The sequence below is a fragment of the Dendrobates tinctorius genome, unplaced genomic scaffold (assembly GCF_039654945.1).
Source record: "Dendrobates tinctorius isolate UK_male_01 unplaced genomic scaffold, ASM3965494v1 ptg000028l, whole genome shotgun sequence".
Lineage (NCBI taxonomy): Eukaryota > Metazoa > Chordata > Amphibia > Anura > Dendrobatidae > Dendrobates > Dendrobates tinctorius.
The window spans coordinates 80,802,170-80,818,335 of record NW_027361696.1 but is presented as its reverse complement, the minus strand read 5'-3'; the positions used below and the strand labels follow the sequence as shown (position 1 = coordinate 80,818,335).

Here is a 16,166-nt window from a genome sequence, read left to right as displayed (position 1 = left end):
GATCTGATATTGGTTTGAGATACCCCCGCTATATAGTCAGATCCAATTGGCCAGCCCCCAGGAAACAGATATAACCTGCTAAAACGGAAAAAAATGGATGCAACGGACAGCAATCCGTCATTAATGGAAGTCAATGGGGAAAAAAACGGATCCTCAAATAAAATTGAGGATCCGTTTTTTTCAAAACCTGGCGGATTGTGACCGAATGTAAAAAAAAAAAAAAAAAAAAAAAAAAAAAAAAAAAAAAAAAAAAAAATGAAGTGTGAAAGAGGCCTTATGCGGCGCAGTATCGCTGGCGTCCTGCAGGCGTCGCTGTGCTCCTCGTATATCGGCGCGGACGCCCCTGCAGTGATACATCCCCTCCGCCCCGTGATACCGGACTGATAACGGTCAGGCCCGCACAACAGGGCGGCCTGTGGGTGATTCATACAGACACCCGCGTACTGTGGGAGTAACAACCGACCACAGCCCCCCCGCTATAGGAACTACATGTCCCATCGGGCCGTGAGGCGCAGGCTGGTGACGTCATCACGCAGAGTAGCAGTCTGGCGGCAGGAATCTGAGGCGTAAGGGCGGAGGAGGAGAAGGGGGGCACAGGCGGCGGCACAAGGGAGAGACATAAACAAAACATGGCGGAAGGAGCTGCCGCCGCTGCGCAGGCGAAGGAGAGGCGGAAGGAGCAGCTCCGGCAGTGGGCCCGGTCCTGCACCAACCAGGAGGCGGCGGAGCCCCGGTGGCAGCGGCGCAAGAGGAGAACGGGGGACGGCAAGGAGGAAGATGAGGGGGAGCCGGGCTCCCGGGGAGACGGCGACGGCCGCACTGTGCGCTTCGAGCGGGCGGCGGAGTTCCTGGCAGCCTGTGCCGGGGGAGACTTACTGGAGGCGGAGGACATGCTGCGGGGACAGGCGGGGGAGGAGGTGATCGACAGCACCAACACGGACGGCATCAGCGCCCTGCACCAGGTCAGAGACTGTATACTGTGTGTACACCAGGTCAGAGACTGTATACTGTGTGTACACCAGGTCAGAGACTGTATACTGTGTATATACTGTGTGTACACCAGGTCAGAGACTGTATACTGTGTATATACTGTGTGTACACCAGGTCAGAGACTGTATACTGTGTGTGCACCAGGTCAGAGACTGTATACTGTGTGTGCACCAGGTCAGAGACTGTATACTGTGTGTGCACCAGGTCAGAGACTGTATACTGTGTGTGCACCAGGTCAGAGACTGTATACTGTGTGTGCACCAGGTCAGAGACTGTATACTGTGTGTGCACCAGGTCAGAGACTGTATACTGTGTGTGCACCAGGTCAGAGACTGTATACTGTGTGTGCACCAGGTCAGAGACTGTATACTGTGTGTGCACCAGGTCAGAGACTGTATACTGTGTGTGCACCAGGTCAGAGACTGTATACTGTGTGTGCACCAGGTCAGAGACTGTATACTGTGTGTGCACCAGGTCAGAGACTGTATACTGTGTGTGCACCAGGTCAGAGACTGTATACTGTGTGTGCACCAGGTCAGAGACTGTATACTGTGTGTGCACCAGGTCAGAGACTGTATACTGTGTGTGCACCAGGTCAGAGACTGTATACTGTGTGTGCACCAGGTCAGAGACTGTATACTGTGTGTGCACCAGGTCAGAGACTGTATACTGTGTGTGCACCAGGTCAGAGACTGTATACTGTGTGTGCACCAGGTCAGAGACTGTATACTGTGTGTGCACCAGGTCAGAGACTGTATACTGTGTGTGCACCAGGTCAGAGACTGTATACTGTGTGTGCACCAGGTCAGAGACTGTATACTGTGTGTGCACCAGGTCAGAGACTGTATACTGTGTGTGCACCAGGTCAGAGACTGTATACTGTGTGTGCACCAGGTCAGAGACTGTATACTGTGTGTGCACCAGGTCAGAGACTGTATACTGTGTGTGCACCAGGTCAGAGACTGTATACTGTGTGTGCACCAGGTCAGAGACTGTATACTGTGTGTGCACCAGGTCAGAGACTGTATACTGTGTATATACTGTGTGTGCACCAGGTCAGAGACTGTATACCGTGTGTGCACCAGGTCAGAGACTGTATACTGTGTATATACTGTGTGCGCACCAGGTCAGAGACTGTATACTGTGTGTGCACCAGGTCAGAGACTGTATACCGTGTATTTACTGTGTGCGCACCAGGTCAGAGACTGTATACCGTGTATTTACTGTGTGCGCACCAGGTCAGAGACTGTATACCGTGTATTTACTGTGTGCGCACCAGGTCAGAGACTGTATACCGTGTATTTACTGTGTGCGCACCAGGTCAGAGACTGTATACCGTGTATTTACTGTGTGCGCACCAGGTCAGAGACTGTATACCGTGTATATACTGTGTGTGCACCAGGTCAGAGACTGTATACTGTGTGTGCACCAGGTCAGAGACTGTATACTGTGTGTGCACCAGGTCAGAGACTGTATACTGTGTGTGCACCAGGTCAGAGACTGTATACCGTGTATATACTGTTCGTGCACCAGGTCAGAGACTGTATACCGTGTATATACTGTTCGTGCACCAGGTCAGAGACTGTATACCGTGTATATACTGTGCGTGCACCAGGTCAGAGACTGTATACTGTGTATATACTGTGCGTGCACCAGGTCAGAGACTGTATACTGTGCGTGCACCAGGTCAGAGACTGTATGCTGTGTATATACTGTGTGTGCACCAGGTCAGAGACTGTATACTGTGCGTGCACCAGGTCAGAGACTGTATGCTGTGTATATACTGTGTGTGCACCAGGTCAGAGACTGTATACTGTGTGTATACTGTGTGTGCGCACCAGGTCAGAGACCGTATACTGTGTGTGCGCACCAGGTCAGAGACTGTATACTGTGTGTGCGCACCAGGTCAGAGACCGTATACTGTGTGTGCGCACCAGGTCAGAGACCGTATACTGTGTGTGCGCACCAGGTCAGAGACCGTATACTGTGTGTGCGCACCAGGTCAGAGACCGTATACTGTGTGTGCGCACCAGGTCAGAGACCGTATACTGTGTGTGCGCACCAGGTCAGAGACCGTATACTGTGTGTGCGCACCAGGTCAGAGACCGTATACTGTGTGTGCGCACCAGGTCAGAGACCGTATACTGTGTGTGCGCACCAGGTCAGAGACCGTATACTGTGTGTGCGCACCAGGTCAGAGACCGTATACTGTGTGTGCGCACCAGGTCAGAGACCGTATACTGTGTGTGCGCACCAGGTCAGAGACCGTATACTGTGTGTGCGCACCAGGTCAGAGACCGTATACTGTGTGTGCGCACCAGGTCAGAGACCGTATACTGTGTGTGCGCACCAGGTCAGAGACCGTATACTGTGTGGGCGCACCAGGTCAGAGACCGTATACTGTGTGGGCGCACCAGGTCAGAGACCGTATACTGTGTGGGCGCACCAGGTCAGAGACCGTATACTGTGTGGGCGCACCAGGTCAGAGACCGTATACTGTGTGGGCGCACCAGGTCAGAGACCGTATACTGTGTGGGCGCACCAGGTCAGAGACCGTATACTGTGTGGGCGCACCAGGTCAGAGACCGTATACTGTGTGGGCGCACCAGGTCAGAGACCGTATACTGTGTGGGCGCACCAGGTCAGAGACCGTATACTGTGTGGGCGCACCAGGTCAGAGACCGTATACTGTGTGGGCGCACCAGGTCAGAGACCGTATACTGTGTGGGCGCACCAGGTCAGAGACCGTATACTGTGTGGGCGCACCAGGTCAGAGACCGTATACTGTGTGCGCGCACCAGGTCAGAGACCGTATACTGTGTGCGCGCACCAGGTCAGAGACTGTATACGCTGTGTGTATATGTGTATACTGTGTGTGCGCACCAGGTCAGAGACTGTATACGCTGTGTGTGCCCCAGTTCAGTTGTTTCACACTTTTTTGTTAATTATATAATTCCACATGTGTAAATTCATAGTTTTGATGCCTTCAGAGTGAATCTACAATTTTCATAGTCATGAAAATAAAGAAAACTCTGAATGAAGGTGTGTCCAAACTTTTGGTCTGTACTGTATACTGAGTGTACTACACCAGTTCAGATGCTATATACTGTGCACTGCACCAGGTCAGAGACACTGTATATACTCTGTGTGTGTACCAGGTCAGAGACTCTGTGTGTGCGCTCACCAGGCCAGAGACTGTATACTGTGTGTTTACTGTGGGTATATACTGTGTACACCAAGTCAGAACTGTATACCGTGTGTATATATACTGTATGTGCACTGCACCAGGTCAGATACTACATGCTGTGAGTGTGTGTGTGTGTATATATATATATACTGTGTGTACTTCACCAGATATATATATATACTGTGTGTGCACTGCCTGCATCAGGTCAGAGACTGTATACTGTGTGTGCACTTCACCAGGTCAGATGCTGTGTGCATATACGGTGTGTGCACTAGGTCAGATGCTGTGTATATATACCAGTGGTTGCGATCCCACATGGGCACGCAGAGTCCTCCCTGTGGGCACGTGCGCCATCTCCTCAGGACAAGAAGATAGCAGGGGAAGGGGAGCAGTGGGTCACAAGAGGCAGGAGCTGACTGCTGCGGCTAACTCCTGTGCCCGCTGTTAAAGAAAAATGAATATTCACTGCACTGGCATTGAGTATTTATTTCTCTTATAGCACGCACAGTTGCAGCCGCTGGCTTCCAGCAGCTGCCAGGCTTTCACGAGTGCCCATTCATTAAGGTAATGAATATTCACCTCTCTTGACTCCCATAGGTGTGAAGAGAGGTGAATATTCATTATCTTAATGAGAGGGGACATGTGATCGTTCAGCCTCAGATGCTGCTGGCACAAGAACAAGATGGTGCGAGGGCACGCAGGGTTGTTAAGTAGGAGGTTTTTTTTTAAAACAAATTTGTGCTTTTCTCATGGGGGCCATACATACAAGGATAGGGATGAGGAACCATGCATACAAGGATGGGGATAAGGAGCTATGCATACCAAGACAGGGATAAGGAGCCATGCAACCAGGGATGGGGATAAGAAGCCATGCATGCAAGAATGGGGTTAAGGGTGAGGAACCATGCTTGCAATTATTGGGATAAGGAGCCATGCAGACAAGGATAGTGTAGTACAGAAGAGTTGGTGCAGTGTTACAGACAGACAGTGACCATAGGAAAGTTCAAAAACAAATTTAATGTTCAGCGTACTCACAAAATAGAAAACAAAAGGGTATCCTCCGGATTGCTGCCGGGTAACAAGATAGTCCGTAACAGAGACCGGTTGCTGTGGGCAACTGCACCGCTGTGTATGCTAAGGTGTGCCAGGCCTTTTGGCTCTGTGTTACTAAAGGCTGAAGGTTTGCAGAACCCCCTGCTCTGCCAAGTTGCAAGCCAAGACTAACGCTCCAAACCCTCTGCTGGAGGGTTTTTACAAGGAACTTGTTGCCGTAGGTCACTTGGACGACCTGGTTGGGAAGGAAGCGGACCGCCCCACTACTATCCTTTAGTCCGCTTCAAAAATAAAAGCCCATGGCAGGTTTTCTTAAATCTGCCTTGGACAAATAGCTTGCCTAAGACCAATACTTACTTTTATTTTACTTTGCAATCACAGCTATGCCTGTGACTGCAATGCACTCCAGCGGCCTAAATACGCTTCTGTGTGCATCCTGGGGGACACATGGTGACCCTTGCATATGACACCGGTCACTGCTTCACAGATAAGGTTGAGGAGTCATGCATACAGGACTGGAATGAGGAGCCTTGCAGACAAGGATGGGGATAAGAAGCCATGCATACAAGGATAGGGATGAGGAACCATGCATAAAAGGATAGATGTGAGGAACCATGCATACTAGGACAGGGATGAGAAGCCATGTAGATGGGGATGAGGGGACATGCAGATGGGGATGAGGGGACATTGCATACCGGGCTTATACTCGAGTCAATAAGTTTTCCCAGTTTTTCGTGTCAAAATTAGGTGCCTTGGCTTATACTCAGGTTGGCTTACACATGAGTATATACAGTTTTTTTTTAAATGTGAGGCCATTATACAGTATGGAGCGCTGTGTGGGGCCATTTTATAGTATGGAGTATCATGTGGGGCCATTTTATAGTGTGGAGCATCATGTGGGGCCATTATATTGTATGGGGCACTATGTGGGGCCCATTACACTTCATGCAGGACTATGTGGAGTCATTATAATTTATGGAGATCTATGTGGAGCCATTATACTGTATGGAGGACTTTATGTGCCCATTATACTATATGGAGGTTTGTGTGGTGATTATAGTTGGAGAATCATACTGTGATGGGGTCACCTTTGCTGGGGGAACTGAGGGAGGGGGGTACAGTACGGTCATTATGCTGTGCTTGTGGGGGTATCATACTGTGTTTGGGAGCACTTTTGTTTGCATCATACTTTATCTGTTTTATTCAAGGTTTTTTTTTTTATAGTTTATTACATATTTAAATTAGGCCATTGGGCCATATGCTTTTTACTGCTGTTACATAACATATTATATTACTCCGCTATAATTCCAAAAGTTAATCGTTTTACTTGATAAGGAAAAACTTTCTCAGTTGTAGACATTTTTTTTTTTAACTTTGACCACTACAATTGGTGGCTAGTATCTTAGGCTTGGAGTGCAGCGCTTACAAGCTCTTTGATATGGCCTCTATAGCACGCAAATGTACGAGTTGTCTTTCTAATCTAAAGCCTCAGTATTCAGGGCACTTTGAAAAATAAGTGGGTTTTGGATTGAAGTTTGGGCACTCGGTCTTTAAAAGGTTCACCATCACTGATATATACTGTATGCACTGCACCAGGTTAGAGACTGTATACTGAGGGTATACAGCTCTGGCAAAAATTAAGAGACCACTGCAAAACTTTGTTTTTCTCTTTATAGGTATATTTTTGAGTGAAATGTAAATTACTCTTTTATTCTCTAACTACTGACAACATGTCTCCGAAGTTCCAAGCAATAAAGTTTTGTATTTTCTGAAAATGAGAAATGGTCAAAATAACAAAAAACTGCAGTGCTTGCAGTCCTCAAATAATGCTACACAAACAAGTCCATAATCATTTAGAAACAACAATACTAATGTTTTAACTCAGGAAGAGTTCAGAAATCAATATTTTGTGGAATAACCATGATTTTTAATCACAGCTTTCATGCATTTTGGCATGCTTTCCACGAGTCTTTCACACTGCTTTTGGGTGACCTTATGCCACTCCTGGTACAAAAATTTAAGCAGTTCTTTGATGGCTTTGGACTATCCATCTTCCTCTTGATTACATTAGAGGTTTTCAATGGGTTTCAGGTCTGGAGATTGGGCTGGCCATGACACGGATTTGATGTGGTGGTCCTTCATCCACACATTGATTGACCTAGCTGTGTGGCGTGGCGCATTGTGCTGCTGGAAAAAACAGTCCTCAGTTGGGGAACATTGCCTGAGCAGAAGGAATCAACTTTTTTTTTTTTTCCCAGGATAACCTTGTATGCGGCTTGATTCATACGTACTTTGCAAAGATTAACCTTCCTAATTCCAGCCTAGCTGAAGCATCCCCAGATCATCACCGATCCTCCACCAAATTTCACAGTGGGTGCAAGACACTGTGGCTTGTACACCTCTCCAGGTCTTCGTCTAACCATTAGACAACTAGGTGTTGGCCAAAGCTGAAAATTACTCATCAGAGTAAGACTACCTTTCTTCAGTCCTCTATGGTCCAATCCTTATGGTCTTTAGTAAGCTTCAGCCTGGCTCTCCTTTGCTTCTTATTGATAAAAGGCTTTTTTCTAGATTTACATGACTTGAGCCCTGCCTCTAGGAGCCTGTTCCGAACTGTTCTTGCTGTGGACTATACCCCAGCTGCCATTTGCCATTCCTTTTGTAGGTCACTTGATGTCATTCTGCAGGTACTGAGTGACATTTGAGTAAGATGACTGTCATCCTGGTCAGTGGACTGTCGTTTTCTCTCTGCAGGTCTGTAACTTTGTTGTCCCCAATGTCTGGTACTTGACCTTGTAATGGACTGCCGTCTTAAAAATATTTTAAGGATAGAAGCAACATGACGCTCACTGTATCCTTCTGCTAGTAAAGCCAGAATTGAACTCTTCTTTTCCTCACTCAAGACTTTTCTTTTTAACTCCTTTTGCATGGTTAAAAGTTGTTTTTTTTTTTTTCATTCCTATTACTTTTGGGATATTACTAGCACTTTTTTTTTACCATCCAGCTTGTCCTATTGCAAGAGGATTGTGAACACCACAGCAGGGTTCTTTTATACTTTTCTTTGTTAAATAAGATTTGGTTCAGGTGATCACCTAATCAGAAGCACATTAAAGGGAATCTGTCAACCTTTTTTTGGACTATCAGCTGCTGGCATTGACATCAGGGGCTTATCTACAGCATTCTGTATTGCTGTAGCTAAGCCCCCGATGTAACCTGAAAGATAAGAAAAACACGTTAGATTATACTCACTGGAGGGGGCGGTCCGGTCTGGTCCGGCACCTCCCATCTTCATACGATGCTGTCCTCTTCTTCCCTTCCTGTAGTGGCTCCGGCGCAGGTGCACTGCTCTTCCCTGTTGGTGGCAGAGCAGAATACTGCAGTGCGCAGATGCCAGACCTCTCCCGACGCCTGCGCACTGCAGGACTCTGCTCTGCCCTCAACAGGGCAGAGCAGTGCGCCTTAGCCGGAGCCACGATAGGAAGGGAAGAAGAGGACGGCATCGTAGGAAGATGGGAGGTGCCGGACTGGACCACGAGACCCATCGGACCGGACCGCCCCCTCCGGTGAGTATAATCTAATGTGTTTTTCCAGGATGTCCCTCCTGACAGCACCAGGGAGGACATCCCTCGCCTCCTTGCAGGGACAGGAAGAGCACACAAGAGGTTAAAAACAGTCTCCACCCCCATTCCCTCAGTGTTTCTTCCTGTCCCTGCACGGAGGGACGCACAAGAGCAGTCGGCTTACCGGAGGGGTCCAGGGGGATCGGGCGGCCCTGCCAATCCTTCCTCCTGCGAAGCAGCCCCGGCGCTGAAACCCTCCTGGGTGGGGGTCCCTCAGCCACAGAGACCAGGGGAGGACGAGCCCCCTGGGTAGAGCTGCTTCCTCCCGCAGCGCAGGCTCTCAGCTCCGACGCCGGCTGCAGGGTTGGGGACTGGAAGTCGCGTGCAGAGAGGCCGCGACGCACTTCTGGTGACGTCAGAGCGCTGGAAATACAGGCTGCCGGCGGGCGCTCTGAAGGAGCAGAGTGCGGTATCGGCGAGACAGGCAGCACCTCCTGTCCTGACCTCGCAGAGGCTCTTAGCAGCGATGGAGAACCATTGCAGAATCGACCCGGATGGGGTAAGTGCGCATAGCGCAGACCGACCGACTGACACCCGGAAGGCCCAGATCAGAGCCTGACCGTCCCTCTCTTGCACTATGCAGGAAAAGGTACAACCGACAGCGCCCGTTCCCACGACCAAACAGGCGGAGAAAGACCCAGGGAAGCCCAATAAAAGCCGTATGCAGAGTTAAGCTCCCCAGCAAGCACAAGAAGTTTCTGTGTGACACTTGTACGGCCAAAGTAATGAATGGCGAACAGCCGTCCCTCCTATCGGTGATGAGATCGCTGATTCGAGAGGAGGTCCAGGCTTCTGTGGCCACCTTGGCCCAGCCACAGCCATCCAGTCCAGGCCCCAGTGCTAAGCGAACCAGACAGGAGATGGAGCTTAGTTCGGAGGAAGGGTCCTACTCCTCAGTCGGATCAAGAAGAAGGCGAGCTGGACACTAGCGAACCGGAGTATGGGAAAAGATACCTCTTTTCCTCGGATGATACAGACAATCTGGTTTAGGCGGTCAGAGACACTGCAGATTGAGAATGTCCAGAAACCAGGCAGGACATGATGTTCAGGGGCCTTAGGGCGCAGAGAAAATTGGTATTTCCAATGAACGACCATGTGCGAGCTATGGTCCTGGAGGAATGGGAGGAGGCGGAAAAACGTCTCGTGATATCCCGGGACTTTAAGAGACGGCTCCCCTTTGACCCTGAGGACATTAAAGAATGGGAGGTATTTCCCAAGATTGATGTCCCTGTGGCAAAAGTAGCCAAGAAAACAATGATCCCTTTTGAGGACGCGTCTAGTCTGAGGGACCCCATGGATAAGAAGGCGGATAACCTACTAAGGCGGGCCTGGGAAACATCAGCAGCCTTAATTAAAACAAACGTAGCAGCTACTTCGGTAGCAAGGTCTATGTGTTTATGGTTGGGCCAGTTAGAGGAACATTTAACTAACAAAACCCCAAGGGAGGAAATTATAGATTCTCTTCCGATCATGAAGTCAGCCACAGCCTTCCTAGCCGATGCATCGGCGGAATCTGTTAGAATTGCCGCCCGGAATGGCTCTTTGTCAAATTCGGCACGCAGAGCCATCTGGTTAAAGACCTGGACGGGTGACAGAGCCTCTAAAAACAAGCTTTGTGCCCTTCCCTTCTCTTGGTTAAAAGTCTTTGGCCCTGCTTTGGATGATATATTAGAAAAAGCATCCGATGTAAAGAAAGGGTTCCCTGAGGAAAAGAAGCCTAGGGACCAGCCCTTTCGTAGACCCGGGGGATATAGAAGGCAGCAGTACTATAGGTACCAGGGGAGCGCACAGAGGGGTTCCTACGGTAGCACCCACTCTAGAGCTGGAAGATCTAGAGCCCGCCCCTTCTGGATCACGTACTAGATCCTGGAGAACATGACTATACTAACATAGGGGGTCGACTCAGAGAATTCAGTTCCCATTGGTCTCAGATCACAAAAAATCAGTGGGTACTGGGGAAAATAGCCAAGGGTTACCAAATAGAATTTTCATCCCCTCCCCCCGAAAGGTCCATTTCTCCCCGCAGAATAAAAGACGACTCCCAGATGTGGGTCGACGTGACAGAACTGGCAAACTTAGGGGTGGTAATTCCGGTTCCCCGGGCAGAAATTGGGGCGGGCCACTATTCGTCCCTATTTGCCATCGCAAAGCCATCCGGAGAATCCCGTACCATTATAAATCTGAAACCCTTAAATGCCTGGTTCATGTACAAAAAATTCCGAATGGAGTCAATCAGATCTACAGTCCATTTGATAGACAAGAATGCCCTGATGTGTACCCTGGACCTGAAAAGTGCCTACTATCAGGTGCCAATTCACACAAGGTCACAGAGATTCCTGAGGATGCAGTAAAGGCCCTTTTACATTTAGCGATGCACCAGCGATCCGACCCGCTCAGGATCGCTGGTGCATCGCTAAATGATCGCTAGCGAGATGTCACACAGGCAGACCTCACAGCGATGCAGCAGCGACGCAGCGTATGATACTCACCTTTTATACACACCGATGAAGACGTCCTCCCGCCCGCCTCCACGTGTCGCTTGTCGTCACAGCAGGAAGCCCCATCAGGAAGCTGACGACGAGAAATGGAGCCGGACATTCACGCGCGATCAGCGATAACCAGCGGGGGAGCCAGTCGGAGGTAAGTATCACACATAGCGATATCGCTATAACGTCACAAAATCAGTGACGTTATAGCGATATCGCTATGTGTAAAACCCCCTTAAGACTTCAGAATCGGACCTGCCACTTTCAATTTCAGTGTCTTCCTTTTGGTCTGGCCTCGGCGCCTCGAGTCTTCATGAAGCTAATCGCGGAAGTGGTAGCGTTCCTAAGAAATCTCGGAATAATCATTCCATACCTAGACGACTTCCTGGTGGCGAGATCGGCAGAAGAACTACGGTGACACAAGGAGAAGACAATAGAGGTTCTAGAGTTTCTGGGCTGGATCATAAACAAAGAAAAATCAAACCTAGTACCTGAAAGAAGAAAGATTTTTTTGGGGGTACTACTGGAGTCCAGAAGCAGAACTTCCTTCTTACCACCAGAAAAACAGACAAGGATACGGGACAGCATGAAGGAACTTCAAAAAGGCCGCGTTTCCATCAGAATAGCCATGCGCGCCCTGGGCCTCATGACATCCTGCATCCCTTGTGTCCGATGCGAGAACCCTTCAAAAGAAGTATTGGCCACCTGGGATCGTCACCAGACCTCCCTAGACAAGAAAATGGCCTTGTCTCCAGCAGTAAAAAGATCCCTGGTGTGGTGGATGCAGCGACAAAACCTAAGGAAACGTGTCCCCTGGATCACCTCCCCATGCGTCATAATCACTACAGACGCCAGCAAATGGAGAATGGAGCTGGGGGGGGGCTCATCTAGAAGGCAGAATTCTTCAAGCAGAATGGCCGGCAAACATGCGATCCACCTCCTCCAACTACAAGGAACTTTACGCCACATGGGAGGCCCTAAGAAGAAATCAGGACAAACTAAGAAATCAACATGTCAAGATTCTATCGGACAATGTGACAGCGGTTTCCTTCCTCCGGCATCAAGGAGGAACAAGGCATTGGGCACTCCAGGACCTGGCAAAAAAGATCTTTTCCTGGGCAGAAAATACGGTTCTGTCAGTAACAGCCGTCCACCTCGAAGGGTCGCAAAACACAGTGGCAGATTATTTAAGCAGGCAGAAGATCTGTCCCACGGAGTGGGAGCTGAACACAGAGATCTTTCAGAACTTATGCCAGCGCTGGGGAAGACCGCAGATAGACCTCTTCGCAACCAGAAAGAATACGAAGACGTACAGGTTTTTCTCTCTGAATCCGTTGGACAATCCAGAAGGGGTAGACGCCCTAAGCCAAAAGTGGGGGCAGACTCTCTCATATGCATTTCCCCCGATAGCTCTCATTCCAGCCATCTTCAGGAGGATCAGGCAAGAGTGCTACTGATAGCACCTTATTGGCCGAAAAGGAGCTGGTTTCCACTCCTGGGGATTATGGCAGAAGATCGACCACTCCTGCTTCCACAGAGGGAAGACATTATTCACCAAGGGCTGGTGCTTCACCAAGATCCAGGGAGACTTCACCTGTCAGCCTGGATCCTGAACGGCAGATCCAGAAGGCTCGAGGCCTGTCAGACCAGGTCATATTGACTATTCAGGCCAGCAGAAAACCCGTAACTTCTGCGATATATACCACAAAATTTGGAAAAAATTCTGTCTGTATTGTGGCAGGCCCGACTCAGCGGAAGGAAAGCCAGACATCCCAAAGATACTGGATTTTCTTCAGGCAGGCTTTAATAAAGGACTTAGGCCTAGCACGCTGAAGGTCCAGATCTCTGCATTAAGCGCCTTTCTGGACTACCCCTTGGCCTCCCATCCCTGGGTAATAATATTTATCAGGGCAACTCAGAGGTTACGTCCCACAGTCAGGAGGTCAGTCCCCCCATGGGATCTTAGTCTTGTCCTGTGGTCCCTTTATCCAGAGTCAGGAGATGCCCATCTCACATCGAACCATGAAGGTAGCATTCTTAGTGGCGATCACCACTGCAAAACGGATAAGTGAGATACAGGCGCTATTTATCCGAGACCCATATCTCCGAATCTGTGAGGATCGAATAATCATGAGATTAGACCCAACCTTCTTGCCCAAAGTTGCGTCAGTCCAAAACTTAAACCAGGAAATAATTTTACCTTCCTTTTGTGAGAACACCTCAAATGACAAAGAAAGGGCCCTGCACGAATTAGACGTACGCCAGGCATTTATTGATTACATCAGGGCCACGCAGGGTTGGAGACAGGACCATAACCTAAAAACAAAGGGAGGAAAGCCTCAAAAGCGGATAACATCGCTAATCAGTTTAGCCTGTGTCTCTCAGGGGGTTCCTCCCCCAGAAGGGTTAAAAGCTCACTCAACACGAGCTTTATCAGTTTCCTTGGCGGAAAGAGCAGGGGCTTCAGTAAACCAAATCTGTAGGGCCGCAACCTGGTCCAGGTTGGACACATTCTGTAAGCATTACAAATTAGATGTGTTATCTAACCAACAGACTGCTTTCGGGAGAATGGTTCTCCAGGCAGTCATCCCACCCTAAGGGGATACTTTGGTATTCTCCCTGGTGCTGTCAGGAGGGACGTCCTGGAAAATAGGCATTAGACCTACCGGTAATTATGTTTCCAGGAGTCCATCCTGACAGCACGGATAGTTCCCTTCCCGAATTAATGATGTCATATGGCGTAATATGATTCTGTAAATAAAGTGTTCAGTTGCATCATCCACGGTGTGGTACTTGGAAAAACACTGTGGGAATGGGGGTGGAGACTGTTTTAACCTCTTGTGTGCTCTTCCTGTCCCTGCAAGGAAGCGAGGGACGTCCTCCCTGGTGCTGTCAGGATGGACTCCTGGAAACATAATTATCGGTAGGTCTAATGCCTATTTTCTTCTCTTTCAGGTTACATAGGGGGCTTATCTACAGCATTACAGAATGCTGTAGTTAAGCCCCTGATGTCAATGCCGGCAGCTGATAGTCCAAAAAAAAGGTGACAGATTGCCTTTAAGTAGAATGTGGTGTACTCTGGTTGGAATTCAACTGACACTGGAATGGAATGGCTGTCAGACATGTAGAGACGCTGATTCTTCTAAAACTGTGCAGTGGTCTCTTAAAGGAAAGGTGCCGCAATTTTATATAATTTGCAAAAAAAAAAGAGTAAGTAACAAAACATGTTGTTAAAGCAAATGTACTAACTAGGATTTATGGTTTGTTTGTAATAATGTTTTAATGTAGCCACTGGGCGCTGCCATCTTGATTTTCAGATCTGTGGAGGACTCATACAGTCTGCAAATATGGCCGTCCCTGGACATAGGAGACTGCGGTCGGCTCCTGACCCCACCATGCAGCCTCATACCATTCACTGCTGTAGGTGTGGCTGGGCGCCATTTTACTGTAGCCCAGTGCTATCTGCTGAGCTCCACTTTCTGCACCGTGCTTCCTGCTCCAGCTCCACTGTCCTCCTGCTCTGTCTCCGCCTCCTCACTCACACACAGCCCCAGTGATCTCCGGTAATCTGACACCTTTGCTTTTATGAGAGCTTTTATGGCTGTCTGACAAGGACAGTGACATATACAGCCCATAGTCTAGTGTATGGGGGGGGGGGGGGGGGGCAGTTACACCAGTGTGGGCATATCTGTAATACTGTCTCCTGTGATACTGCCTGCTGAGCCGTGTATCTAATCCTCTCCTGTGTGATACTGCCTGCTGAGCCGTGTATCTAATCCTCTCCTGTGTGATACTGCCTGCTGAGCCGTGTATCTAATCCTCTCCTGTGTGATACTGCCTGCTGAGCCGTGTATCTAATCCTCTCCTGTGTGATACCGCCTGCTGAGCCGTGTATCTAATCCTCTCCTGTGTGATACTGCCTTCTGAGCCGTGTATCTAATCCTCTCCTGTGTGATACTGCTCTCCTGAAATACTCTGTGCTGCTGTCACCCTGCTGGTTTTATGTGTGATCTACATGGTGGTATTGTGTATGATCTATATGGCGGCATTGTGTGTGAAGTATATGGCGGTATTATTTGTGATCTGCTAAAAGGGGACCCATTCTAGGGTGGTTCTGGCTGAGCACCTGCACACACGGGTCAGGGGTAATAGGTGCAGTGAGGGGAGGGCGGCAGCTGAAGAGAGGGGTCTCATTTTTATCGTTACTGTATGGCTCCATTCCCCCCCAGCCTGCTTCCCAGCGTCACCCCGGACTGCGCCTGTCGCCTCGCTTTCACACATCGCCAGGAGGGGAATGGGGTCTTTGCATGCAAAGTCTGGATCAGAACAGGCCATCAATCAGCAGAAATGTTTCCTGGATTTGTGCTGCTGTCTCCCTGCTCCTCCCCCATATATCTCCCTCTGTGCCCCCCATAGACCAGTGCACTGCTCTCCTGAAATACTCTGTGGTGCTGTCACCCTGCTCCTCCCCATATATCTCCCTCTGTGCCCCCATAGACCAGCGCACTGCTCTCCTGAAATACTCTGTGCTGCTGACACCCTGCTTCTCCCCCATATATCTCCCTCTGTGCCCCCCATAGACCAGTACACTGCTCTCCTGAAATACTCTGTGCTGCTGTCACCCTGCTCCTCCACCATATATCTCCCTCTGTGCCCCCCATAGACCAGCACACTGCTCTCCTGAAATACTCTGTGCTGCTGTCACCCTGCTCCTCCACCATATATCTCCCTCTGTGCCCCCCATAGACCAGCACACTGCTCTCCTGAAATACTCTGTGCTGCTGTCACCCTGCTCCTCCACCATATATCTCCCTCTGTGCCCCCATAGAC

General features: G+C 49.4%; 1 protein-coding gene across 3 annotated transcripts in view; it reads left to right on the top strand.

The window, feature by feature from the left end:
- The first annotated feature begins 391 nt into the window (after window positions 1-391).
- Window positions 392-16,166, top strand: part of PPP1R12C (protein phosphatase 1 regulatory subunit 12C) — a 144,285-nt gene continuing 128,510 nt past the window's right edge. For 2 of the 3 annotated variants that reach the window (XM_073571075.1, XM_073571072.1), the window contains exon 1: window positions 393-962. In XM_073571075.1, the coding sequence (XP_073427176.1) occupies window positions 630-962 (333 nt within the window). In that variant the 5' untranslated portion in view covers window positions 393-629. Of the gene's footprint in view, window positions 963-16,166 lie in introns of all 3 variants that reach the window. The other variant, XM_073571074.1, reaches the window with a different exon arrangement.